This window comes from Pipistrellus hanaki, assembly GCF_964339955.1.
Source record: "Pipistrellus hanaki genome assembly, chromosome: 12".
NCBI classification, from domain to species: Eukaryota; Metazoa; Chordata; class Mammalia; order Chiroptera; family Vespertilionidae; genus Pipistrellus; species Pipistrellus hanaki.
The window spans coordinates 54842597-54867378 of NC_140514.1; the positions used below are offsets into that span (position 1 = coordinate 54842597).

A 24782-nucleotide genomic window follows, 5' to 3' on the forward strand; every position below is an offset into this window, starting at 1 on the left:
ACCACAGGTGGGGCCCTGTCCTGAAAGGGGCGGTGCCCAGGGCGTCCACCTCTGTGTTCTCTCTCAGCGCTCAGGAGGGCGGTTCGTGGGCAGCATGGCCGGATCTGTGTCCCCAGGCCAGATGGCACTGTCGGGGAGGGAGCTGTCCATGCCACTCACCCCAGATGCCCAGCTTGTGAGCCTGCGGGGCTAAAAAAATATTAATGCTTTTCCTCCCACCTTCCAAGTTCTTCTGGCTGGGCTAATAATCAAACGAACAGGTTAACAGAGAAAAACAAAGCTTAATGCATGTGCCTGGGAAACTCACATGGGCATGGAATTCCGAAGACAATGAGGCAACATCAGGTAGATAAGACATTTTTGGGCAAAAGAGACAAGAGGGAATGGGGGATTAGATTCCAGAAGTGAGAATGGCTGACTCACAGGCAGTCGAGGAAGAGCAGAGGCACCTGGCAGGAACCTTTTGCTAGACAACCCAGAGGCCGTGCTTCATGTGCAGCTCCCAGGCCTGCGGCTCCACCGTCATTCCCACGTGGCTCAGGTGACCTCCTAAGGTCTCCTTCCTGGAGCAGCTTGTCTGTCTGAGTCTCTTGGACAGGACAAGGAGGAGGGTCAGAGCTTCTTTCTGAGTCTTTTAACCAACAGCTTAAAATCAGTATGCCAGCCGAAACCAGTTTGGCTCAGTGGATAAAGCGTCGGCCTGAGAACTGAAAGGTCCCAGGTTCAATTCCGGTCAAGGGCACGTATCTTGGTTGCGGGTTCCGATAAAGGGGTGTGCAGGAGGCAGCTGATCAATGATTCTCTCTCATCAATGTTTCTGGCTCTCTATCCTTCTCCCTTCCTCTCTGTAAAAAAAAATAAAATAAAATAAAAAATCAATAAAATATATTTTAAAATATAAATAAATAAAATCAATATGCCAGAAAGGGCAGATTCAGGGAAGCAGAATTTTGGTCCCTTCAACCCTCAGAGTCAAGGAGCCTTTAAGTAATGATTCCAGGACATTTGAGTCAGTGGGTGACCTGCTGCCCCCGCCCCCACCCAGGCTGTTGGAGGCCCTGCACTGAGTGCAGCCATCCGTCTCAGATGATGGCCGTCTCAGACGACGGAAGTGAAGGCACACAAAGTGATGCCTGGGCGTGATGGGGGATCACAAAGGGGTTCGGCCTGTCATTGTCCAGCTGACTTTCTAGCTCTTTCTCTTCCCTGCACTGGCCCTGCCTGGAGGGGCCCAGCCGTGACAGGGAGTGAGGGGCAGGACAAGACTCCGCACAGGGAGGTGGACGGAGTAGGAGGGTTCAAGTCACACAGACCAGCTGCATCCTGGCTTTGCCCGTACGAGCAGGGTGACCGGGGAAGCTGCTTGCCCGTATGAGCGGGGTTCCTCCTCTACGATGGCAGTGATGACAGTGTCCGTGTCCCGCACGGCGTGAGGACGGAGCAGTAACGGTGTGTGCTGTACTCAGGGGAGTGACCCGCCTCCTGTTATTTCTCCTCCCAGCTGCTGACATGGCCTCCAGAAGTTTCCTCCGGCGCCTTTGGTCTCCTGTGGGATCTCAGCGTGGATGGTCTCTTTCGTCCGTCCGGTCAGTATCGGGGGTGGGGTCACCATTCACAGCTCCCAGTCTCCTGCGCTGGCCTGCGGGGGAGGTGCTGGGGGCGCTGGGGGCGCAGTGTCACCAGACTGTGGAGACATGGGGTCATCGTTGGCTCTGGCGACGGCATTAGTAAAAAGCTGAGCCGACAGGCTCCGTGGCACCTGGATCTGGCCTCAGGGGAATAGCACTGTGGCCAAGCCCAGGCTGGCCTCACAGACTCGGGATCCCAGAACGGTCTAGAAGGCAGTTCTCTGGATTTAAGGGGACAGTTCTTTCTGAACTTCTACATCAGGTCAGGGAAGCTCCTGGGGTTGGATTAACCAGGGGCTGGAGCCATGCCCACCAGCAGCGAGGCCCGAGTTTGGTCTGGAGAGAGAGCTTCACATCTCTGTCTTGGCCCTGACAGCGAAGGTGCACAGAAGCCACCCTTCCACTTTCAGAAGTTCTGAGTTCCCAGAAGCAATTGCTTTTCTCTCCAGTTGCTGCACGCTTCCCAGGCTGTCACCATTTCACACCTGAACCCAGACACTTTGGCACCAAAAACAGTATCATGCACCCAGTTGCAAGTTGCTTACAGCAGACAGACAGTGAGGGACAGACAGGTGTCCAGACCCGCCTTTGCTCACCCGCCTCTGCCCACCCCCTCTCTGAGACACTGACGGCATAGCTCAGAAGGCCAAGGTCAGAGACCCATGATGCACCATTGACACCCCACCAGCACTTTGACCTTCTGCTTTTGTGCCTCCTTGTTTCAGGAGTTGGCTGAGCTGGGGGCCAGCTGTCAAATTAGAGCATCCAGACCCCTGCCCCCGCCTAGGGCCCCTCTGAGGATTTCTGAATAGCGCCAGTCTCAGCATCCTCTCCCTTTTCATAACCTCTGCCCCTGCGCCCGCTGCCCTTTCTGGAGCCTCTGGGCACCTCTGCGGCATGCCTGCCCTTTGGGGAACAGAGGCCTCCCTGTCCTGCTCCTCTCCTCCGGGCAGCGCTATGTCTCCTCTCAGAGAGGGGCGAGGCCGGCCCACTCCGCTCTGCTTCTGCCACATTGTCCTTGACTCGCCTCCACCAGGGCGGCCAGGATCTCTCCGGAGCTCCCAGGTGGCTTAGCTCTGCTCCCTCCACCCCAGGGCATTTCTCATGCACCACCTGAGAGTCCATCCAGGGGCTCTCCCCGCCCTCCCCCTTCTTCTCCCCCCATCCCATAGACTGGCCTAGAATTCCAGGCCCAAGGTGCAGTCTTCACAGATTCAGAGAAAGTCAAAGGCCAGGTCCACAAATGAACTGTCTGCGGGGACTTGAACAGATGGCCTCACCCGCAGGCTCACAGCAACATTACTCACAACAGCCAAAAGGTGCGAGCAACCCAAGACGGCGCCGGTGGGTGACCGGACAGTAGTGTGTGTACACTCGCGATGGAGCACGAGTCAGCCTTGAAAACGAAGGAGCCGGCAGGCTGCAGCACAGATGAGCCTGGAGGACATCATGCTGAGTGAAATAAGCCAGATTCAAAGGGACAACTGCTATATGACTCTTTTTATGTGAGGTCCCTAAAGTCATCGGAATTATAGGGATGGAAAGTAGAAGGCGGTTGCCAGGGAACGGGAGGAGGGTGGGGAGCTCGTGTTTGGTAGGCACACTGTCTGGGAAGGTGAGAAGTTCTGGAGAACCATAGATTTTGCCATCCTAACCCCCCTCACTGTGTGCAGTCACCATCACCATTCCACGTTCCATGCTTTGTACCATCACACACACACACACACACACACACACGCACACACACACACCAGCCAAGGGTCGCTGCAAACAGAACCAGGCGCCCTGGGATTCGTCTACAAGCTGGGGTGCTCTGAGTGCCTTTCAGCACAGGCCACAGCCTCTGAGGAGAACCAGGCCCTCCCATCGGGATCTGTGATCGGTGTGCCTGACCTTCCTCTATAAACGGGGGGTATTTCTTCCCTTTCCTGGAGCTCGTGGTTGCGGGCAGCCCTTCCAGACCACGCTGGGGCGTCACCCACCACGCTCCCCCGGCCTGGGAGGGCGAGGCGCCTGCCTCCGGCGAGCTGGCCGTGTGCAGGTGTCCTGCGGGTGAGGGGCTGAGACTGGCAGCGGGGTCCCTGGAGTGTGGTACTGAGTGTGGCGGGAGGATTTTCCTGACTGAGAAGCACACATAACTGTCTAGAGCTCCTTTTGGTGAGCTTGGAGGACAGGATACTCCTGACCCTGATGTTCTTCATGCAGGGGCTGTCTATCCAGTTACTCAGCAGACGTGCTCCGAGGCGTCCTGTATTCTGGCAGCTCGCTCGGGGCGTGGCAGAGGGAGAGGAGAACGAGGAGGCAGACTCCTGCCCTCGTGGGCGGGATGGCTGCGCAGCTGCAGAAAGAGGTGGAAGGAAGGCCAGGGCAAAACAGTGGACTTGCAAGGAAGGGGGATTACTCCAGCTAGATGGGGACAGGAGTTGGGGCGTGATTTGTAAATGGGGGCCAGTGACCCATCTCTTGAAAGATGGTAGTTGCCTCTCTAAAGGGCTGGCAGGTCCAGTGCGCCAGGTCTCTCTCCATTTCAAGACAAGCTGCGTGTTGGTTAGGATGGACTTTGCCTGTAAGGAACAAATACCAGGTCAGAGAGGTTTATTATCTCACGTAAGAAACATTCCAGCGGCGGGATTACGGGCCCTATCCAGCAGATCTGAGTGTCCGAGCCCTGGCTCAGCCCGGGGCCTCGCGGCTCCCGCAGGGTTGCAGGGTGGCTGTCATAGCTCCGGCGTCACCATGTCCTGTGAGGCAGCAGTGCGCAAGGCAGGACATTCTTTGCATTTCGTTTCACTAAACAGAACCATGTCACGGGCTTCCTGACTGTCAGTGCCCTTTGAACCCCTGGCTATGTCTGAAAAATTTCAGCTCCATGAATCCTACTCCTTTAGGAACTCCGGACACTCACTTTTCCAGCCTCCTTCCAAATATTTGAATTTTTAGTTTTGGAATTTCCATTTAGTCCTTTTTTATTTTTTATTTTTTAATTTTTTTTTATATAGTTTCTGTTTCTTTACTGGGATTTCTTGTTCATTCAATGTGAGCATATTTTCATTGACCTCCTTGAGCACAGTTATAATAGCCGCTTTAAAATTCTCCTCTGTAATTCAAACACCTGGATTATCTAATTCATTACATGGAAAATTAAGCATGAAAGTGAGCTGTTACTTAGAATGAGTAAAGAAATCATGGACCAAAGTGCTGAACCATGGAGGTTCTTCCTCCTCCGTCTTTTTAGAGTGTTTTCCAGAGACATTCACGCCCAAATGCCTGCTGACCGGGCCGGGCTTCCTTACCTAGCCTGGAACGTTCGGGCACGCAGGGGAGAGCCTGGGCCTTAAGCTTCACCAACTTTGTGGGCAGGTGGCTCTGGCACATGATAGGACTGTTTTCTCTCAAACAGCCAGTCCTGGGCTCAGAGTTCTGACTGCTCCGGAGCCCCTCGGCCAGTCCCTGCAAAGGGCAAGGGGATGCCACTGTTCTCCCACTGGATGGACCAGCTTTTCCCAGCAGAAGCCAGAACAAAGCCCGCTTCTCCCAGGGAAGAAGAGGAGCGAGGCTCTTGGACGGACAGGCAGCCACTGCCACGGCCAGAATGTGGGTGTTTATGTGAAATCTCAGGGTAACTAATTCAGTTAGAAAACAAAAGTGAAAACTGCCCCGGCAGGGTCAGAGTGTCTGCCTGAAGGACTGAAGGCTCATGAGTTCGATTGCTGGTGAAGGGCAGGTACCTCTATCTCAGTTGCAGGTTCAATCCCTGGTCCCTGCTGGAGGCAACCAGTTAGTGTGTCTCATATTGATGTCTGGTCCCCCCCCCCCCCCTCTAATTTTCCTCCCTTCTCTCTTCTACTCTCTCTCTAAAGATCAATGGAAAAAATATCCTCGAGTGAGGATTGAAAAAAAGGAAAGCAAAAACTCCCGCTGTGAATCCTTCTGCAGATTCTTTTCAACTGTAGATGGAAGTAGATCCACTGGCCTGCCCCCTGGGGAGAGGATTCAGGTGCAGAGCTCAGGGAAGCAGGAAGCAGCAGAACAAAGAAAAGGGGTGCAGGAGATGAGGCTGAACATTGGGGGCCAGGTCTCAGAGGACAGTGGGGTCGCTACAGACAGGGTGAAGCTTACTCTTTGTTAAGACCAAGACAGAATGTTGCTATTTAGATATAATCTACATACCATATAATTCACTCCATTAAAGAATGTGATTCAGTGTGGTTCACAGAGCTGTTCAATCATCACCACTGTCTAATCCCGAGCATTTTCCTCACCCCACACAAGACACTTCATACCCATCAGCAGTCACTCATCCTCAGTCCCCACTCTCCCAGGCCCTGGCAAACCCTAGGCTATGTCTGTCTCGGTGGATTTGCTTATTCTGGCCATTTCACATAAATGGAATCACACAGTAGGTGACCTATTTTTTTTTAATGGTTGAAAATATTACATATGTCCCCTTTCCTGAACCCCCACATTGACCTCTTCTATCCTCCCTTCCCCAGCCCCCAGGCCTTCACCACCCTATTGTCTGTGTCCATGGGTTATGCATATATGCATACAAGGTGTTTGGTTGATCTCTTCCCACCCACCCACCTTCCCTTGCCTTCCCTCTGGGATTCCACAGTCTGTTCCATGCTTCTATATCTCTAGATCTATTTTGTTCATCAGTACTTTTATACCATGGAATACTATGTAGCTGTTAAAAAAAAAAAAAAAAAAAAGCATCTCTTACCTTTGAGACAGCATGGAGGGACCTGGAGAGTATTATGCTAAGTGAAATAAGCCAGTCAGAGAAAGACAAGTATCACATGATCTCCCTCATATGTGGCATCTAATGAACAACAACAAAAAGGTAGGTTATCTTTTGTCTGGCTTATTTTACTCAGCATAGTGTTTTCAAGGTCTATGCGTGTTGTAGTGTTTGTCAGTATTTCATTCCTTTTTATAGCCAAATAGCATCATTGTATGGATGTACAACATTTTATCTATTAGTTGATGAACACTTGGGTTGTTTCTACTTTTTGGCTATTGTGAATAATCCTATCTAATAAAGAGGGAATATGCAAATTGGGGAAACATCTATTCAAATATTTGGCCCATTTTGGTCATAAAGATGGCTGCGCCCATAGTCACAAGATGGCGGTGCCCAATCCCTCAGCCCTGCCGGAGTCCCCCAGTCCTTTCAGCCCCACCATGGGGGCAGGGGGGCGGCAGGCACACACACACACACATACACACTTAAGAGTAGAATTTCTAGGAGGGAAATCAAGATGGCGCCTAGGTAAGCACCTAAACTACTGCCTTGCACAACAATTTTAAAACAACAACTAAAAGACAGAACAGACATCATCCAAAACCCCAGGAAAGCTGGCTGAGTGGGAAATCTACAACTAGAAAGAAGGAGATAGGCTCACAGATCAAGGGAGCTGCAAAGCGCTGAGGTTGGGAGACATGCGCACGGAGAGGAAGGGCAGACGAGTGCCTGGCTGGGGGGAAGGGAAAGGAAGCCCCCGACTGCACTGAACCCCAACCCCGGCCAAAACCCCATGGACCCAGGCTCATACAGGTGGAGTCTGGTCTGTAAAGAAAGGTACCTGGAGACTCAGAGACTGGGAGACTCGGGGGAGCTGGGAGCCGCAGCGGGCAAGATCTAGAATTGCGTGCCAGTGAGTGTGTGCAGAGAGGTCTGACCGCGGATTGCTACAGCTGCTCCTTAGCAGAAGGAGTCGGAAGCTCCTAACTGCTCTGAACCCCAGTTCCAACTGCACTGAGCACTGAAACCCAGTTCAGGGCAAGCCCTGGAGCACCCACATTCTTACAAGGGGGACTGTCAGGCGGAAACTCAGGAGAACCATGGAAGGCAGAGGTCTGAGGTGCACGCACAAGGGCAGGGCTGACAGGAAGCCAAGACTCCACCCCATCCAAGCTGAGCACAGAGGCTTTGCAGTTTTGCAAGTCTGATCCTATAAGACTGTCCCCAATACAGAAGGTATCCCGGCGTAGACACAGCTGATACTCACATCCAATAGGCCTGGAGGTCAATTCCTCCCAGTGATAGCAACAACAATCAAGACTTAATTACAACAAGGCTGTACACGCAGTACACAAAGGGGAGCACCAAGAGTGTCTACCTCAGGTAACTGGGGAGGCTGACCCATCTGCTCATATAAGACACCAAATACACAAAGCCACCCTACAACTCAGGGAAGCAGCGAAAATGGGGAGACAAGGAAACAGATCTCAAACGAAAGAAATGGAGGAGAACAAAAGACTGGACATAGAGCTCAAAACCACAGTTATAAGTTTTTTTTTAAGAATTTCCTAGAAAAGGCTGATAAATTTAACGAGACCTTTGAGGATATGAAAAAGGACCAACTAGAAATTAAACATACACTGATTGAAATAAAAAATATTATACAGAGACACAATAGCAGACTAGAGGAATGCAAGAATCGAGTCAAAGATTTGGAATACAAAGAGGCAAAGAACACTCCTCCAGAGAGAAGAAGAGAAGAGAATCCAGAAAGTTGAAGATAGTGTAAGGAGCCTCTGGGACAACTTCAAGCGTACCAACATCAGAATTATGGGGGTGCTAGAAGAAGAGAGAGAGCAAGATACTGAAAACCTATTTGAAGAAATAATGACCTAAAAAAAAAAAAAAAAAAAAAAAAAAGAAAGAAAGAAATAATGACCTAAAACTTACCCCACCTGGTGAAAGAAATAGACTTACAAGCCCAGGAAGCACACAGAACACCAAACAAAAGGAATCCAAAGAGGACTATACCACAACACATCATAATTAAAATGCCAAGGGCAAAAGACAAAGAGAATCTTACAAGCAGCAAGAGAAAAACAGTTAGTTACCTATAAGGGAGCACCCATATGATTATCAGCTGATTTCTCAACAGAAACTATGCAGGCCAGGCGGGAGTGGCAAGAAATATTCAAAGTGATGAATAGCAAGAACCTATAACCAAGATTACTCTACCCAGCAAAGTTATCATTCAGAATTGAAGGTCAGACAAAGAGCTTCACAGATAAGAAAAAGCTAAAGGAGCCGAAACCGGTTTGGCTCAGTGGTAGAGCGTCGGTCTGCGGACTGAGGGGTCCCGGGTTTGATTCCGGTCAGGGGCATGTACATTGGTTGCGGGCACATCCCCAGTGGGGGATGTGCAAGAGGCAGCTGGTCAATGTTTCTCTCTCATTGACGTTTCTGGCTCTCTATCCCTCTCTCCTCCTCTCTGTAAAAAATCAATAAAATATATTAAAAAAAAAAAAAAAAGAAAAAGCTAAAGGAGTTCATCACCACCAAACCAGTATTATATGAAATGCTGAAAGGTATTCTTTAAGAAGAGAAAGAAGAAGGAAAAAGTAAAAATAAAAATTATGATCAACAAATACATATATATCAACAAGTGAATCTAAAAACCAAGTGAATTAAAAATCTGATGAACAGGGCGAAACCGGTTTGGCTCAGTGGTAGAGCATCGGTCTGTGGACTGAAAGGTCCCAGGTTCGATTCTAGTCAAGGGCATGTACCTTGGTTGCGGGCACATCCCCAGTAGGGGGTGTGCAAGAGCCAGCTGGTCGATGTTTCTCTCTCATCGACATTTCTAGTCTGTATCTCTCTCCCTTCCTTCTCTCTGTAAAATATCAATAAAATATATTTAAAAAAATAAAAATAAAAATCTGATGAACAGAATAAACTGGTTAATATAGTAGAATCAGGGGCAAAGAAAGGGAGTAGATTGATAATTATCAGGGGGAAAGGGGTGTGGGGGTGCAGGAAGAGGCTGGGGACAGTGGGGGCGGGGGGCGGAGGGCTGGGGTGGTAAGGGCAGTGGGTGGGGTGGGAACTGGGTGGAAGGGAGCTATGGAGGGAAAAAGGAGAAACAATTGTAATAATCTGAGAAATAAAGATTTATTAAATTAAAAAAAAGAAAAAAATAGAATTTCTAGGTCATAATGGTGATTCTGTTTTTAACTTTTTTGAAGGACTGCCAAACTATTTTTCAGAAGTGGTGACATCATCTTACGTTCCCGCCAACAATGTTTGAGGGTTCCTCTTTCTTTACATCCCCGCCAACATTTGTTATTGTCCATCTCATGATAGTAGCATTACTAGTGGGTGTGAAGTGGTATTTCAGCGTGGTTTAGATTTGCATTTCTGAAATGGTTAAGGGTGTTGAGCATCTGTTCATGTGGCTGTTTGTATATCATCTTTAGGGAAACATCTATTCAAGTGTTTGGCCCTTTTTTTGGTTGGATTTTCTTGTCTTTTTTGTTATTTGTGGGAGTTCTCTATATACTCTGGATACTAGATTCTTACCAGATACATAATTTGCCAATATTTTCTTCTATTCTGTGGGTTATCTTTTCACTCTCTTGATAGTGTCCTTGATACATAAAAGTTTTTTTTTAAATATTATTTTATTGATTTCTTACAGAGAGGAAGGGAGAGGGATAGAGAGTTAGAAACATCGATGAGAGACAAACATCGATCAGCTGCCTCTTGCACACCCCCTACTGGGGATGTGCCCGCAACCAAGGTACATGCCCTTGACCAGAATCGAACCTGGGACCTTTCAGTCCGCAGGCCGATGCTCTATCCACTGAGCCAAACTGGTTTCGGCTGCATAAAAGTTTTTAATTATGATAAAATCTACTTTATCTGTGTTTTTTTCTATTGTTGCCTATGCTTTTGGTGTCAAACAAGATACTATTGCCTAGTCCAAGGTCATAAAGATTTTCCCTTATGTTTTCTTTACAGGTTTGTGTGTGTTTTTTTTAATTGATTTTGGAGAGATAAAGGAAGGAACGAAGGGGAAGAGAGAAAGTGAAACATCAATTTGTTGTTCCGTTTTCGTATGCATTCATTGGTTGATTCTTGTATGTGCCCTGACAGGGATCAAACTTGGTGTATTGGGATGACTACTCTAACCAACTGGGCTCTTCTAAGAACTTTACACTTTTAGCTTTTACATTTAGGGCTTTGATCCATTTTGAGTTGATGTTTATATATGGTGTGAGATAGGGAGTCTAGCTTCATTGTTATGCAGGTGGAAATTTATTTGTCCTGACCAGTACCATTTGTTGAAAAGACTGTTCATTGCCCATTGAGTTGTCTTGGCACCTTGTTAAAATCAATTGACCATAGATGTATGAGTTTATGTCTGGGCTCTCCACTCTGTTACATTGATTATACATCTATTCTTATGCCAGTACCCCAAATTCTTAATTACTGTACCTTGTATTAAATGTTGAAATTGGGAAGTGTAAGTCCTCCAACTTTTCCTTTTCAAAAGTATTTTGTCTACTCTGGAACCCTTGTATTTCTGTATGAATTTTAGGATTGGCTTGCCAATTTCTACAAAAATAAAAGCCGGGGTTTTGATAGTGATTGTGTTGAATCTGCAAATAACTTTGGGTAATATTGACAATCTTAATAATATTCACTTTTGCCCTAGCCAGTTTGCCTCAGTAGGGGGTTCCAGGTTAGTGTCCCATCAAGAGCACGTATCTCGGTTGCAGGCTTGATCCCAGTCCCCGTCAATGTCTCTCTCTCACATCAGTGTTTCTCTCTCTCTGTCTCTTCCCTATCCCTTCCACTCTTTCTTAGAAATAAAAATAAATAAATAAAAATCAACGGAAAAATATCCTTGGGTAAGGATTAACAACAACAAAATAATAATATTGAGTCTTCCAATCCATGAACATGGGATATTGGGATATCTTTAATTTCTTTGAACAACATTTTGTAGTTTTCAGTGTACAAGTCTTATACTTCTTTTGTTAAATTTATTCCTAAGTATTGTAAAACCTTTTTGAGGCTATTAAAAATGGAATTGTTTTTCATTTCAGATTGTTCCTTTCTAGAGAGTAGAAATACACCAAATTTTTATATCTTGACCTTATATCCTGTAACCTCGCTGAACTCATTTATTAGTTCTACTAGCTTCTTCTTTTATGGCAGAATTTGGTTTTGAAAACAAACATATTCTTGTGCAATTAATTGCTTGAAAGACATGACCTCATGTTTCTTTAACAACGTAGGACTGGCCAGTAAACCTAGCGCCCATCAGCCTAGTGTAGGCAGCAATGCCTGGGGAAAGGAGCTCCGTCAGCAAGATCAAAACACATCAGAAGAGGCATAAACCATGTGTAGGTTCTCTCCCGTTAGCTTCCAGGACAATGCCGTTCATTCTTACCTACCCTCCTGTAGTATTTGTGTAGGAGGGGAGAGAATAATAAAATAAAATGACCCTGGCCAGTACATTCTTTGGATATTTTTTAAGTGGGCGAGAAATTCAGCTCTCAAAACAAATTAGTTTTCTTTTCACCAGTCGTGTCTTTGGGCACTTTGTTCTTCCTCATGTGGTTGCCATGCTTTTCCCTTTGTCCCCAGAGCTCCAGTGTCATAGTCACTGGGGCTTTGGGAGTGTCGTGGACATGCCCCTGTTTTGTGGGTAATTTTCTTTTCTTTCGTGACCTGCTTTCATTCTCCTTCCTCCTCCTCTCCCTTCTGCCTTACTCCCTCCCAGATAATATTTATAAGGTTGCTTCTTAGAAAAATAATAAAACAAACAAAAAATAACCATAATCGCACTAGCCAGGTAACCTTTGTTATTTTTAAAATATGTATTTTATTGATTTTAGAAAGAGAGGAAGGAAGAGGGAAAGAGAGGTAAAAACATTGATGAGAGAGAAACATCAACATCTGTCAGCTGCCTCCTGCACACACCCCTCCAGGGATCAAGCCCGCAACCTGGGCATGTGTCCTGACTGGGAATCAAACTGGCAAGCTCTTGGTGCCTGGGTTGATGTTCATATGCAGAGCCATACCAGCTGGGCTGCTGTTGTTTTTAAAGTATTCCATGTACCAAGTGGAGAAAATTTAAATACTAGAGAAAGGTGCAAAGTGAAAGCTCCCTCTGGACTTGCTCCCAATAGCCACTTCTTCTCAATACTCATTATTAGCAACCCCTTGTGGTACTTCCAGGAACAAAATGAATGCACAAGCCACAAAATGTAAGTATTCATACTTATAGTTTGCTTACACCGTATATCTTTTGCCTCTTGAACAGTCATCTGAAAATACCTCCAGAGCCCAGCCGGTGTAGTTCAGTGGTTGAGCATCCACCTATGAACCTGGAGGTCACAGTTCGATTCTCAGTCAGGGCATGTGCCCGGGTTGGGTTGATCCCTAGAGTGGGGCATGCAGGAACATCATCATTGGTATTTCTCTCTTTCTCCCTCTCCCTTCCTCTCTGAAATCAATAAAAAATATATATTTTTAAAACAAAATGACCTTCAGTGGAGAGTTACTCTTTTAGGATTTTCCACTTTTCTCCTTGGATGTCCAGGAGCCTGCAGAGTGGGAGTCCTGGAGGTAGGATGTGCCACCAGTCTGCAAAACGAAAACATTAATGCATATATTTACATTTTAGCCCATTAAAAAAGTTTTACTGAGTTTTAATTGACATATGTCAACCTCTACACAATAAAACTCACCACAGTCATGATAATAAACATGTCCATCACTTCCAAAGTGTTCTTGTGCCTTTTGTAATTCCTTCCCTTTTGTCTGTAGGAAACCACTGACCTGCTTTCTGTCTCTACAGATTAGCTTGCATTTTCTAGAATTTTATATAAATAGAATCAGGCAGTAGGTTCTCTTTTTCTTGTCTGACTTTTTACCTCAGCATAATTATTTTGAAATTCATCCATGTTGTTGTGCATTGATACTTTATTCCTTCTTGTAGCTGAGTAAGTATTCCATTGTGGAGATTCCCCACGGTTTGTTTATCCAGTCACCTGTTCATAGGCAATTTGGTTGTTTCTGTTTGGAGCCTATTGAAATATCGCTGCTGGGAACATGCTTATGCACTGACACCTGTTTCTTTCCCCTTGGGAACCTGTCTAAGAGTGGACAGGCTGGGCCGTGTAGTAGATGTATGCTTGCGTTTTTAAGACATTTCCAAACTGTTTTCCAGAGTGGTCATACACTTCCCACCAGCAGTGGAGAGCGTCCCAGGGCCCGGCGTCCTTCATAGGCATGTAGTGGTAGCCCACTGGCTTTTTACATGACATTTCCCTAAAGATGGATAGTGTTTGTGTGACCTCATTTGCCATCTGTATATGGTCTTTCGTGAAGTGTCCACTTTCTTACTGGGTTGAGTTGTCTTCTTATTGAATTGTGAGAGCTCTTTATATATATTCTAGCTACAGTTCTTTGCAAGATACATGTTTTGTAAGTATTCTCTCCCAATCTGGCTTTCCTTTTCATTTATATGATAGTGTCTTTTGGATAACATATTTTTTATTTTAATGAAGTACAATTTATTCATGTTGTATAGTTTCTGTTTTTGTTGTCATATTTGTGAAATTCGGGTCACTGAGATTTTTTTTCCTGTTTTTTTCCTATAATTTTTCTAAGTTAAAATTTTTATAATTAAGGTAAGTTTATAGCTTATAGTTAGCCTATGTTTAGGTCAGTCATCCATTTGGAGTTAATATTTGTTTATGGTGTAAAGTAAGTTAATTGATTTACAGATGACTGTCCAGTTGGTCCAGCACCATTTGTTGAAAAGTTATCCTTTCTGCATTGAACTACCTTGGTACCTTTATCAGAAATTAATTGGTTATATGTGTGGGTCTATTTTTGGACTCTATTTTGTTTCATTGATTTATATGTTTAAGTTTACCTCCACTATCTTGATTACTATAGCTCTGTGGTAGGCAAACTGCGGCTCAGAGCCACATGCGGCTCTTTGGCCCCTTGAGTGTGGTTCTTCCACAAAATACCACAGCCTGGGCGAGTCTATTTTGAAGAAGTGGCGTTAGAAGAAGTTCAAGTTTTTAAAAATTGGCTCTCTGCCCTAACTGGTTTGGCTCAGTGGATAGAGCGTTGGCCTGCAGACTGAAGGGCCCCGGGTTTGATTTCGGTCAAGGGCATGTACCTTAGTTGCAGGCACATCGCCATTAGGGGTTGTGCAGGAGACAGCTGATCAATGCTTCTTTCTCATCAATGTTTCTAACTCTCTAGCCCTCTCCTTTCCTCTCTGTAAAAATCAATAAAGTATATATTTTTAAAGTTGGCTCTCAAAAGAAATTTCAATCATTGTACTGTTGATATTTGGCTCTGTTGACTAGTGAGTTTGCCAACCACTGCTATAGCTTTATACATGTGGAAATCCAGTAGTTTAAGTCCTTCAACTTTGTTTTTCTTTTTGAAAGTTGTTTTGCTCTTTTAGGTTCTTTATAAATCTTAGAATGAACTTGTTATTTTCTACCAAAAAGAATCCCCCTGAGTTTTTATTGGAATTGTACTGAACCAATAGATCAATTTGGGACACCTTGACATCTTAGCAATATTGTCCCCCAATTTGTGAACACAGGATGTCTTTCCATTTCCTTAGATTTGTTTAGTTTCTTTCAGTATTTCAGTGTACAAGCCTTGCATTTCTTTTGCTAAATTTATTCCTAAGCATTTTATTCTCTTAGAAAGTCTTTAGAAGGGATTTTAAAAAATTTTTATTTTTGGATTGTTCCTTTACAGCATACTGATATACAATTGATTTCTGTATATTGACCTTCTGAACTACAATCTTAATAAACTCCTACTTTGCTGAGAATTTTTGCCAGGAATTAGCTTCCAGGACAATGTTGTTCATTTTCACCTACCCATTTCATTCTCTAGCAGCTTCTGTAGTATTTGTGTAGGAGGAGAGAGTATAATAAAGTAAAATGACCCAGGCCAGTACATTCTTTGGATATTTTTTAAAACGTTGGATTTTGAGATGTTTATATGCTTCTTCTTATTTAGTCTCTCAATATAGTGAATTGCATTGATTCTTGAATGTTGATTCATTCATCCTTGCATACCGGAGTAAGTCCTACTTGGTTGTGATGTATTAACTTTCTATGTATTGTTGGGTTCAGTTTGCTAAATTGTTGTTAAGAGCCCTTGCATTATGTTCATGAGGATATTAGTCTGTAGTTTTCTCCTTCTGGTGTTAGTTAGCATAGGGAATGCAGACTTCATAGACTGTGTTGAGAAGTATCCCTTTTTTCAATTTTCTGGAAGAGTTTGTGCAGAACTGGTATTATTTCTTCCTTAAATGTTTAGTAAAAGTCACCAGTGAGGCCATCTGGGCTCTAAGTTTTCTTTGTCGGGAGATTTTTAACTACAAATCGGATTTTTATACTGGCTGTGTGGCTGTTCGTGTCACCTACATCTAGTGTGTGTCCCTCTCATCTAAGTTGTTGAGTTTATTGGTATAGATTTTTCTTAATATTCCCTTATTATCCTCTTAACATCTGTGGGCCAGCGATGGTGGTCTTTTTCTCATTCTGATTTGGGGATTTCTCTTTCTCTTTCTGATCAGTCAACGTTACAGGTTTATCAACTTTGTTGATCTTCTGAAAGAACCTGCTTTGGGCTTCATTAATTTCCCTTTTAGTGTTTCTGTTTTCTGACTTCTGCTCTTATCTTTATTATTTCCTTTCTTCTGCTTGTTTGGATTTGATTTGCTCTCTCCCCCCCAACCCCCCGAGTTTCTTGAGGTGGAAACTTAGCTCATAGTAACTCATCTTTTTCAAGTTTTCTAAGTTATATAACGAACATATGTAAGTATCGTGGTACATTTCCATAGTTTACAAATGTACAATTGTTAAAGATATAAATTAAGATTTTTTAATGGTGGACCTGCTCATCGGAAAGCTTGGAGACCAGCACGAGCATTCTTTGATTGGAACTTAGGCTGACTCACTGGACATTTTGAGCAGAGATGTATCTTGGGGACGCGGGATGCGTGGTTGTGACAGAGCATAGGTTGGGGTGGGTGGAATAGAGGCAGCAGTCACCTCATTGGGGACCCAAGGGCTCACAGGGCAGCGTCGGACAAGTGGTGCTCAGCAGTCAGACTCGGTGTAGTCACCGGGTGGCCGGCTCCGAGCCCTCGGGATTGTCCTGGCGTCGGCAGCAATGACAGAGGGGAGCACCTGGTGCATGGTAAGCACTCACACATGACAGCCGTTTCCAGAACAAACGTGTGTTTTTATGAATGAGAGGCCACTAATAAACCGAGGGAACTCTGAGTAGTGTCTGTCCCTTTTCTTAATTTCTATAGGTCTGCTTTTGCCATTTCTGTCCCAGATGGTCGGGTTGGGTTTTTCTTTTTGTTTTCTTTTAAGCATTCAGAAATCCCTTTGTCTACACATCCGGTGGACATTTCTGCCCTTCACTGTCCACTAGGAGCTGCTGTACCTGCCCGGTCCGCCTCGCACGGGCAGGACGACCTCCGCGGGCGCTGAGGGGCAGGACACAGTCCATCCAGAGCCTCCCAGAGCTCCCGGTGGGCACAGCCCCCTGCCCCACGCCTTGTTCATGGCCGTATCTCCTGTGGCAGAGGCAGTGGCAGTGGCAGTGGCAGTGGCAGAGGCAGAGGCAGTGGCAGAGGCAGTGGCAGTGGCAGAGGCAGTGGCAGTGGCAGAGGCAGTGGCAGAGGCAGTGGCAGTGGCAGTGGCAGTGGCAGTGGCAGTGGCAGAGGCAGTGGCAGTGGCAGAGGCAGAGGCAGTGGCAGAGGCAGAGGCAGTGCAGAGGCAGTAGCCGTGGCAGAGGCAGAGGCAGTGGCAGTGGCAGAGGCAGAGGCAGAGGCAGAGGCAGAGGCAGTGGCAGTGGCAGAGGCAGTGGCAGAGGCAGTGGCAGAGGCAGTGGCAGTGGCAGAGGCAGTGGCAGAGGCAGAGGCAGTGGCAGTGGCAGAGGCAGAGGCAGAGGCAGTGGCAGTGGCAGTGGCAGAGGCAGTGGCAGAGGCAGAGGCAGTGGCAGTGGCAGAGGCAGAGGCAGTGGCAGAGACAGAGGCAGTGGCAGTGGCAGTGGTAGAGGCAGTGGCAGCGGACACCTGCGGATCCCCTTTGCTCACTAACTTCCTGGGCGGTGCTGCTCTCCCCAGCCCAGAGGGCGGCTGGGACCGGCGTCTGCCAGCTGCACCGTTAGCCCCGCACTGGTTCTGCGAACAGGTTGTGCAGACCCCGGCGGGCAGGGAAGCATGGGCACCGCCAGGAAAGCCATCCTCTGCTTGGCTCCACCCTGTAAAGCCTTCGGTTGGAAAGCAAGGATAACAGTAATATCACTTCATAATTGATCCTCACTTTTTAAATGTCACATTGTCAGTTGTGATAATGAAGGTCGTTTCATTGAAAATAATGGCTAATGTTTCCAGAGCTGTGCCAGGCACTGCGCCCAGTTTGCCTGTCGCACTCACCAGTGGCCGCCAGGACAGCCCGGCGGCAGACAGAGCGGTTTCCCTTCGTGCAGATACTGAGGCTGGGAGCCCGAGCCGCCCGCTCTCAGGGTGACGCTTTTGTCAGAAAATGAACAGGAAAGTCCAGTCTCCTGCGTGCCTCACCGGCCCGGCCCGGCTCACTCTGTCCCGTCCTCTCTGGTCTCCGTGCTCCAGCCTAATGGCCTCCTTTCTCCCCTCTTCCTTCCTGCCACCGGCCTCTCCTGTGCCAGTCCCCGCCTGGCCGCACGCCGCCGCCTCCCTACAGCTGCTGCCTCTGCCTGCTCGGCGCCCTCTCCTCTGGCTCACCCTGGGGCCCTCTGCCCTGCACCGTGTCTTGTCCCCCCTCTCTCTACTCTCACACTCCTTTCCACTCTCCGTGGCTCTGGCCGTAGTTGGTGGTGAATTCCTTGATTCGTGTCCACTCCCAGGCTGGAGCTCCTGAGCACAGGAGCCACCCGTTGCTTGTTTTTGTTTAGCCTTTTTCCGAGTGCCCGCAGCTGCGTGAGCCGGTGCACGGAGGACCAGGTAGGGCCCGTGGAGGAGGGGATGAGTCTCAGGCGGCGGGTGGTCGGCAGCATTTTTTCCCGGCGGCTCCTCTGAGCCCCACCGGCCAGTGGGCTGTGGCGCTGTCCGTGCGGCCACGCCCCGGGCACGCTGTCTGCCCTCAGCCGCTGCAGCGTCGAGCTGCTGCTGCGCCTCACAAAGAGGGGGCCCAGGCCTGCCCGAGGGGGCTCTGGGTGCAGCCCGGCCTGGGCACCCTGAGATCTCCGGGGCCACTCCAGAACACAGCAGGGGCTCGAACCCCAGCCACTGCCGGCGAGGGCTGTGTGTGGGAGCCGGGCTGCCTGCCCTTCATCCCCCCTCACCCACCTCCCCGTTTGCGGCAGGAGCAGGACCGGAGGGCAGGAGGGAGCTGGAAGGGCGCTTCCCTTAGCTCGGCATTCCCAGCCTGGCTGTGCATCAGAACCACTGGGGACTTTTCAGAAATTCCAAAGGCCCAGCCACACCCAGACTGCTGAACGGCCGGCACTGGTGGGACCCAGATGGCAGCTGTTTCTGAAGCTGCACCAAAGTGACTCCAAATGTGCAGGCCAGGCCGAGACCCACTGCGTGCTCTCCGTGTCCGTCCCGAGCAGAGCACACGCGGTCCCCACCGTGCCCCTGGGAGGCCGGGCCGCTGCCCGGTGCGGGTGCTTCTTCTCTGTTTCTCTTCTTTTCTAACGGATTCCTTGTTGTTGTTATTGTTAAATTTTAGTGTTTCCGAAGAATAAATGGGAAAGTACAGAGCGTTCCCATTTTCTCTCCCTCGCCTCCGTGTCTCTCTCTCTCTCTCTCTCTCTCTCTCTCTCTCTCTCTCTCTCTCTCTCACACACACACACACACACACACACACACACACGCAGTGTCTCCTGTTGGTCACAGCTCGCATTAGTGTGGTATCTCTGTTAGGACTGATGAGCCATTCATACAAGGTTATTAACTGAAGCTCATTGTTTAGATTAGGGCTCACCCTTTGTGCTGTGTGTTCTGTGGGTTTTGCTAAATCTGGTGACACCTCTCACCATTGGTGTCCCACACGGAAGTCGCTGCCCTGAGAACCCCGTGCCCACCTGCCGCCCCCCCCCCCCTCGGCCCTGCGGCCGCTCCGCCCCGTGTCTGTGGCTGCCTTTCCAGATGTCATGCAGCTGGACTCAGACATCTGAGCTGCAGAGGCGTCCTCACCAATCATATGCGCTGGAGGCTTCCTGTGTCTGCTTCTTTGTACGTCAGCCACGCACGCTCACTCTCTGTGGGAAGCAGTGTCATCCATCACCCGCGGGGGGACATCTTGGTTGCTCCCAAGTTTTGACAGTTATGAACAAAGTTGTTGTAAACATTCATGTGCAGCTTTTTGTGTGGGCAGGCGCTTTCGGCGCTTGGGGAAAATACCAAGGAGCACGATTGTTGGATCATATGGTTAGTTTTGTAAGACACTGCCAGGCTGTGTTCGAAAGTGGCCGTACCATTTGGCGTTCCCTCCAGCAATGAATGAAATTCCTGTTGCACCAAGTCCCTGCCTGTATTTGGTGTCTTCTGTCTCATTTTACTCCAGAGATCTGGAATATTCCAATGTCTCAGGTTCAGAAATAAGAGAGAGAGAGAACATGGTGGCCCATGCATTCGGGGACTCACTGGGGAGCCCTTTGCTTGTGTCTAAATTCCTCTCAAATTCTTGCTTCCCAAACTCAAGACGGTGATGTGCCACTGCCTCCCCAGCTCACCCTGAGGGGCCTGCATCCTCAGCAGCAACCCAAGCATGCGCACTGAGGTGGCAGAGTGAGCCAGTGATGGCCGGGCCTCTCGCAGCCATCTTGGGCCACGAGGCAGCCTGAGAAGGAGAGGCAGGTGCTGAGACTGTGCGGCAGAAGGTGGGCACCCAGAGCCCTACAGGCCAGTCAGGGCCCTGCCGCCCACTCCCTCCAGGCTTCCTTTTAATCAAAGAGAATTACAATCTCTGTAATTCTCTTACAAACCCGGTGAGTTTTTAATTTTGTCTGTGGTCTGTTATTTGCACCTGTTTGTCTGTCTCTGTTATTTGCACCTGAACCTAATTTCAGCTGATACGAGTGGTTCAGTGGTTTGGCACCATGCAGGTCCGTCCCCGCACTGCAGGGCCTGGAGTGCTCCACTGTGTCAGGTGACACCAGGTGGTAGTGTGAGTTACAGAGCAGAGGAGAGGTGGTGTGAGGACGGCATCGGCTACCTGTGCACACCCACGGCCCATGGAGAAGCAGGCCGCTGACAGGCCGTGTGGTGGGTGGAGGGTACCGATGGGGCTGAGTGCAGGCTGTGCTACACAAGGCAGGCAGGAGGCTATGGCAGCACCAAAGGGGGGCCTGTCTCAGGGAGGGAGGCCTGGTCTCAGGGAGGAGGACTGGTCTCAGGAAGGGGGGCCTGGTCTCAGACAGGGGGGCTGGTTTCAGAGAGGGGGGCCTGGTTAGAGAGGGGGGCCTGGTCTCAGGGAGGGGGCCTGGTCTCAGGGAGGGGACTGGTCTCAGGGAGGAGGACTGGTCTCAGGAAGGGGGGCCTGGTCTCAGACAGGGGGACTGGTCTCACGGAGGGGGGCCTGGTCTCAGGGAGGGGGGCCTGGTCTCAGAGAGGGGGCCTGGTCTCAGGGAGGGGTCTGGTCTCAGGGAGGGGCCTGGTCTCAGAGAGGGGGCCTGGTCTCAGGTGGGCGGCCTGGTCTCTGGGAGGGAATGAGAGTGAAGAGGTCCATGGGCACTTGCACAGCATCAAGCAGAAAGAAGGTTCTGGAAGAAGGTGGGTAGAGCAGGTCTGGAGAAGGAGCCAGGCGGTGAGAGCCGAGAACAGAGGAGTAGGAGCTCGCCAAGGTCCTGCTAGGCACCAGCTCTGCTGGGAGAGGCGCCGTGAGTGTTAGAAAACACGCTCCCTCCAGCGATGGGTGGGCAGCGTGCTTCCTTCGGGAACCAGCACCCATTAAGGCGGAGACACCCCCCCCCTCGCCCCCCGTGCATGGGGCCTCACCCTGTAGTTGAGCCAGTGAAATGAGTGCATTTTAAAATAGGGACTTGGTAGGATTTTGTATTTCAGCACATAATGGATCCCTTTGGTAACATCACTCCTCCCCCATGTCCAGCCTGCTCCTGTGCCCTGCGGCCTTGCCCAGCCTGCAGGGCAGCAGGCCCCACCTGGGCTTCACCCCCAGCTCCGGGCTCTGCTGGAGGAGCTCAGGCCCAGGTCTGTGACGTCACCGGCACCCTGGCCACCTTTCTCCCAGCCAGCTGCCCACCTGCCATCGTTTGTTTATCTGTCAGTTTGTCACATGCACTCTATCCCTACCCACTCATCAGCTCTGGGAGACCAGGACACGCGCACACACGCGCACACACGCACGTGTGTCTGACTCTCCCAGCATTCAGTGCTCACTTACTGTTTGTTGAGTGAATAGACTTTAAATGACTCAGGCTGAATCAGTGAAATGGAAATGAGTTTAAATGTAACTAGGAAAGTGCTGAGGGAGCTAAACGATTGGAGCTGGGCGGGCAGGCAGGTGGGTTTAACCTCCCCTCAGTGTGGAGGCCCCCACTCCGGACTGGGGCTCGGTATGATGACAGGCCGCGATGGCGTCGGGAGCAGCCCCCCTGGAGGCTGAGGCAGTGGCGCCCTCCGTCCCGGGACGTGTGGCTCCCAGCCCAGCACACAGGCCGGAGAACGTGGGTGACGTGAAGCACTGCCGGAGGCGCAGATGGGAAAGTCATGGTTAGGCCTGATGCTTCCCTGCCCTGCCTGCCTTCCAGCATCCGCTCCGTCCTCCGCTCCGTCCCAGGAGAGCCACCAACAGGGACCGGACGCCTCCACACCCTCCCCTCTCAGCAGAGGCAGCTGTGGGGCTGCTGCTGGAGGAGGCTCAGCCGGGAGGCTCCGTGGGCGTGGAGACGGGGAGATGGAGCCGGAGCTCCGTGCCCGGGTTTTCTCCGGAGCCAGCTCTCCGGAGCACCCGCGCCCGCGCGACAGGCTGCTCAGGAAACGCTGAGCCGTGGCCTACTTACAGGCCGTTAATTACGGGCTCTCTGGGGCCTGTCGTCCTGAGCCAGCTTCCGGGCTGGATGACATTTATCCCAGCAGCCCGGGGCCCGCTCTCTGACACGGCCGACACCTGCGCCGGGGCCACGCCGCCTGGGCAGTAACCGCCGGGCAGTGCAGGCTCCAGGCTTGAGGCTGGTGCCCCCCCCCCCCCCCCCCCGGGCTGTGCTGGGGAGATGGGTAGATGTGGGGCCTCAGTGGAAGGGTGTCGGCCCCGCACGGCTCCCGCTGGGTCTGACACTCTGGCAGGCTGTTCTGGCCCAGCTGGCCTCGCCCTCGCTGATTCTCTTTCCATCTGGCCTTCCCCTCCCCGGAAAGCTCAGCGCCGCCCACACAGGGAGCACGCAGGAGCGCGTCCGGGCGGTGCAGGCTCTCCCCGCCGAGCCGCATTGTTTTGCAGACTCCATTCTTCCAGCTGGTTGTGAGGGACGAGGGGTATCATTACACTCTCACTTGTTAAGCCGCCTGGGAGGGAGAGACACAAACAAGGCAAGTTTTTCCCCCTCCAGGAGTCCAGTTACTTGCTGGGTGAGCCTGGGCCCGTATACGCTTTCTGAGAGAGACACCCGATGCGGCCGAAGCCCCGTCCTTGGATGGGACTCACCCCTGCCCGCCACTCCGCCGGCGCTGGCTCTGTGGCCGAAACGGCAATGAGTCCAGGCCGCTTGGTCACTGCCTCGGGCCCTGTCATGCTTCTCTGTCTTGTCGTTTCCGTGGCTCCTTTCCCCTGCCTGTGCGTGCTCCTCGCCCTCCTCTCTCTGACAGCAGGTCTCCTCCTCTGAGCAGGCACTGTGCTTTTCACCTTTGTTTCTGCGTGAACATGCTCGGTGTTCATGTGCCCACCTGGCCTCTCCCTCCTGGACTGCGGGCTCCCTGAGGTCAGGTTCTCACAGGGTCACCTTATAGCCTTAGCGCCGGGCACAGTCCCCCACACACGCGGGCGCAGGGAGGTGGCACATCCGCCCTCTGACGGCAAGGTTGGCACACGCCTGCTAACGCCCAGCCTCGCCTCCAGGTTCTTTCTTTTTCTGTTTGTTTGTTTGTTTGTTTGTTAATCCTCACCTGAGGGTATTTTTCCGTTAATTTTAGGGAGAGGGAAAGAGAGGGAAAGACAGAGAGAAATATTGACTGAGAGAAACACATCGATTGGTTGCCTCCTGCATGAGCCCCAGCTGAGGAGCTTATAACAGAGGTACATGCCCTTGACTGGAATCGAACCCGGGACACTTTGGTCCGCAGGATCATGCTCTACCCACTGAGCCAGACCGGCTAGGGCCCTGTTCCAGGTTCTTGATCCAACACCTCATTCACTGTCAAATTCTGCATTTGTGTTCTGACGCGGCCGGTTTATTTTGTGACTTGTCAGTTGCGCTCTTAGCCATGCACTACTTCGTCAGATTGGTTTAGGATGCCCTCTCTCCCTCCCTCCCTTCCTTTCTCTTCCTCACTGTGTCTCCTTGGGGATGGGGGAGAGGGGGAGCGGTCATGTGCAGAGAGGACATTGTAGCATTTCATCATTAGGAAACATGCCTGGCCACACGGTTTTTATTTTTCTGTTCTCCTGTTTCTGGAAATGTCCTTAAATAGTCTGACAAAAGCAAAAGCCCTGAGTGAAAAGTTAGAGTCAGGAAAAACAGCCGTCTCAGACGGTGATGAAAGAAAACTGAATTTATTTAAGGGAAGGGGATGGAGTTGGACTATCCAAAGGGAAGGGCTGCACAGAGAAAAGGGCCTTGGAGACAGGTTAGGGGGTCAGCCCGGGACGAGCTGCCACTGTCCATTGCTCCCCTGGTTGCGAGTCTTGTGGGGTCCCTTAGAGGGTGGGGTCTGTGGGGGAAGGGCCGAGCGTGCTCCTTGGAGGGAGAGCGCACGCTGGTCCTTTGTCCTGAGTGTATTGTCTCGGGGAGATCTCGGAGGGTCTCAGAGCACATCCATCAGCTTTCCCGTGCTCTTCAGGCCGTGGTCTCCACGGTGGGTCAGCGCCAGGGCCGGGCCATTGGCCACTGCAGCTGGTCCCGAGGCAGCCACAGCGCTGAGACGGCCGTTTTCTGAGGCAGGCTCGCATCCGGCTCAGTTCCGAGGGGCTCAGTGTCCTGAGTGCCTTGCTGCTTTCCTAGGCCTGGAGCGAAAATACAGCTGAGCCCTGGCCGTTTTGGCTCAGCAGATAAGGCATCAGCCTGTGGACTGAAGGTCCGGGGTTCGATTCTAGTCAAGGGCACAAGCCCAGGTTGGCTCTGTCCCCAGTGGAAGGCGTGCAGGAGGCAGCCGATCAATGATTCTCTCATTGATTTTT

At 50.0% G+C, this 24782-nt stretch overlaps 1 protein-coding gene across 1 annotated transcript in view; it reads left to right on the forward strand.

The window, feature by feature from the left end:
* Positions 1–22026: 22026 nt before the first annotated feature.
* FAM178B (family with sequence similarity 178 member B) overlaps positions 22027–24782 on the forward strand; it is a gene marked incomplete at its 5' end in the record, with an annotated part of 47915 nt that continues 45159 nt past the window's right edge. Inside the window, one exon of the mRNA XM_084900982.1 lies at positions 22027–22123. Coding sequence (XP_084757108.1) covers positions 22027–22123 — 97 coding nt within the window. The remainder of the gene's footprint in view (positions 22124–24782) is intronic.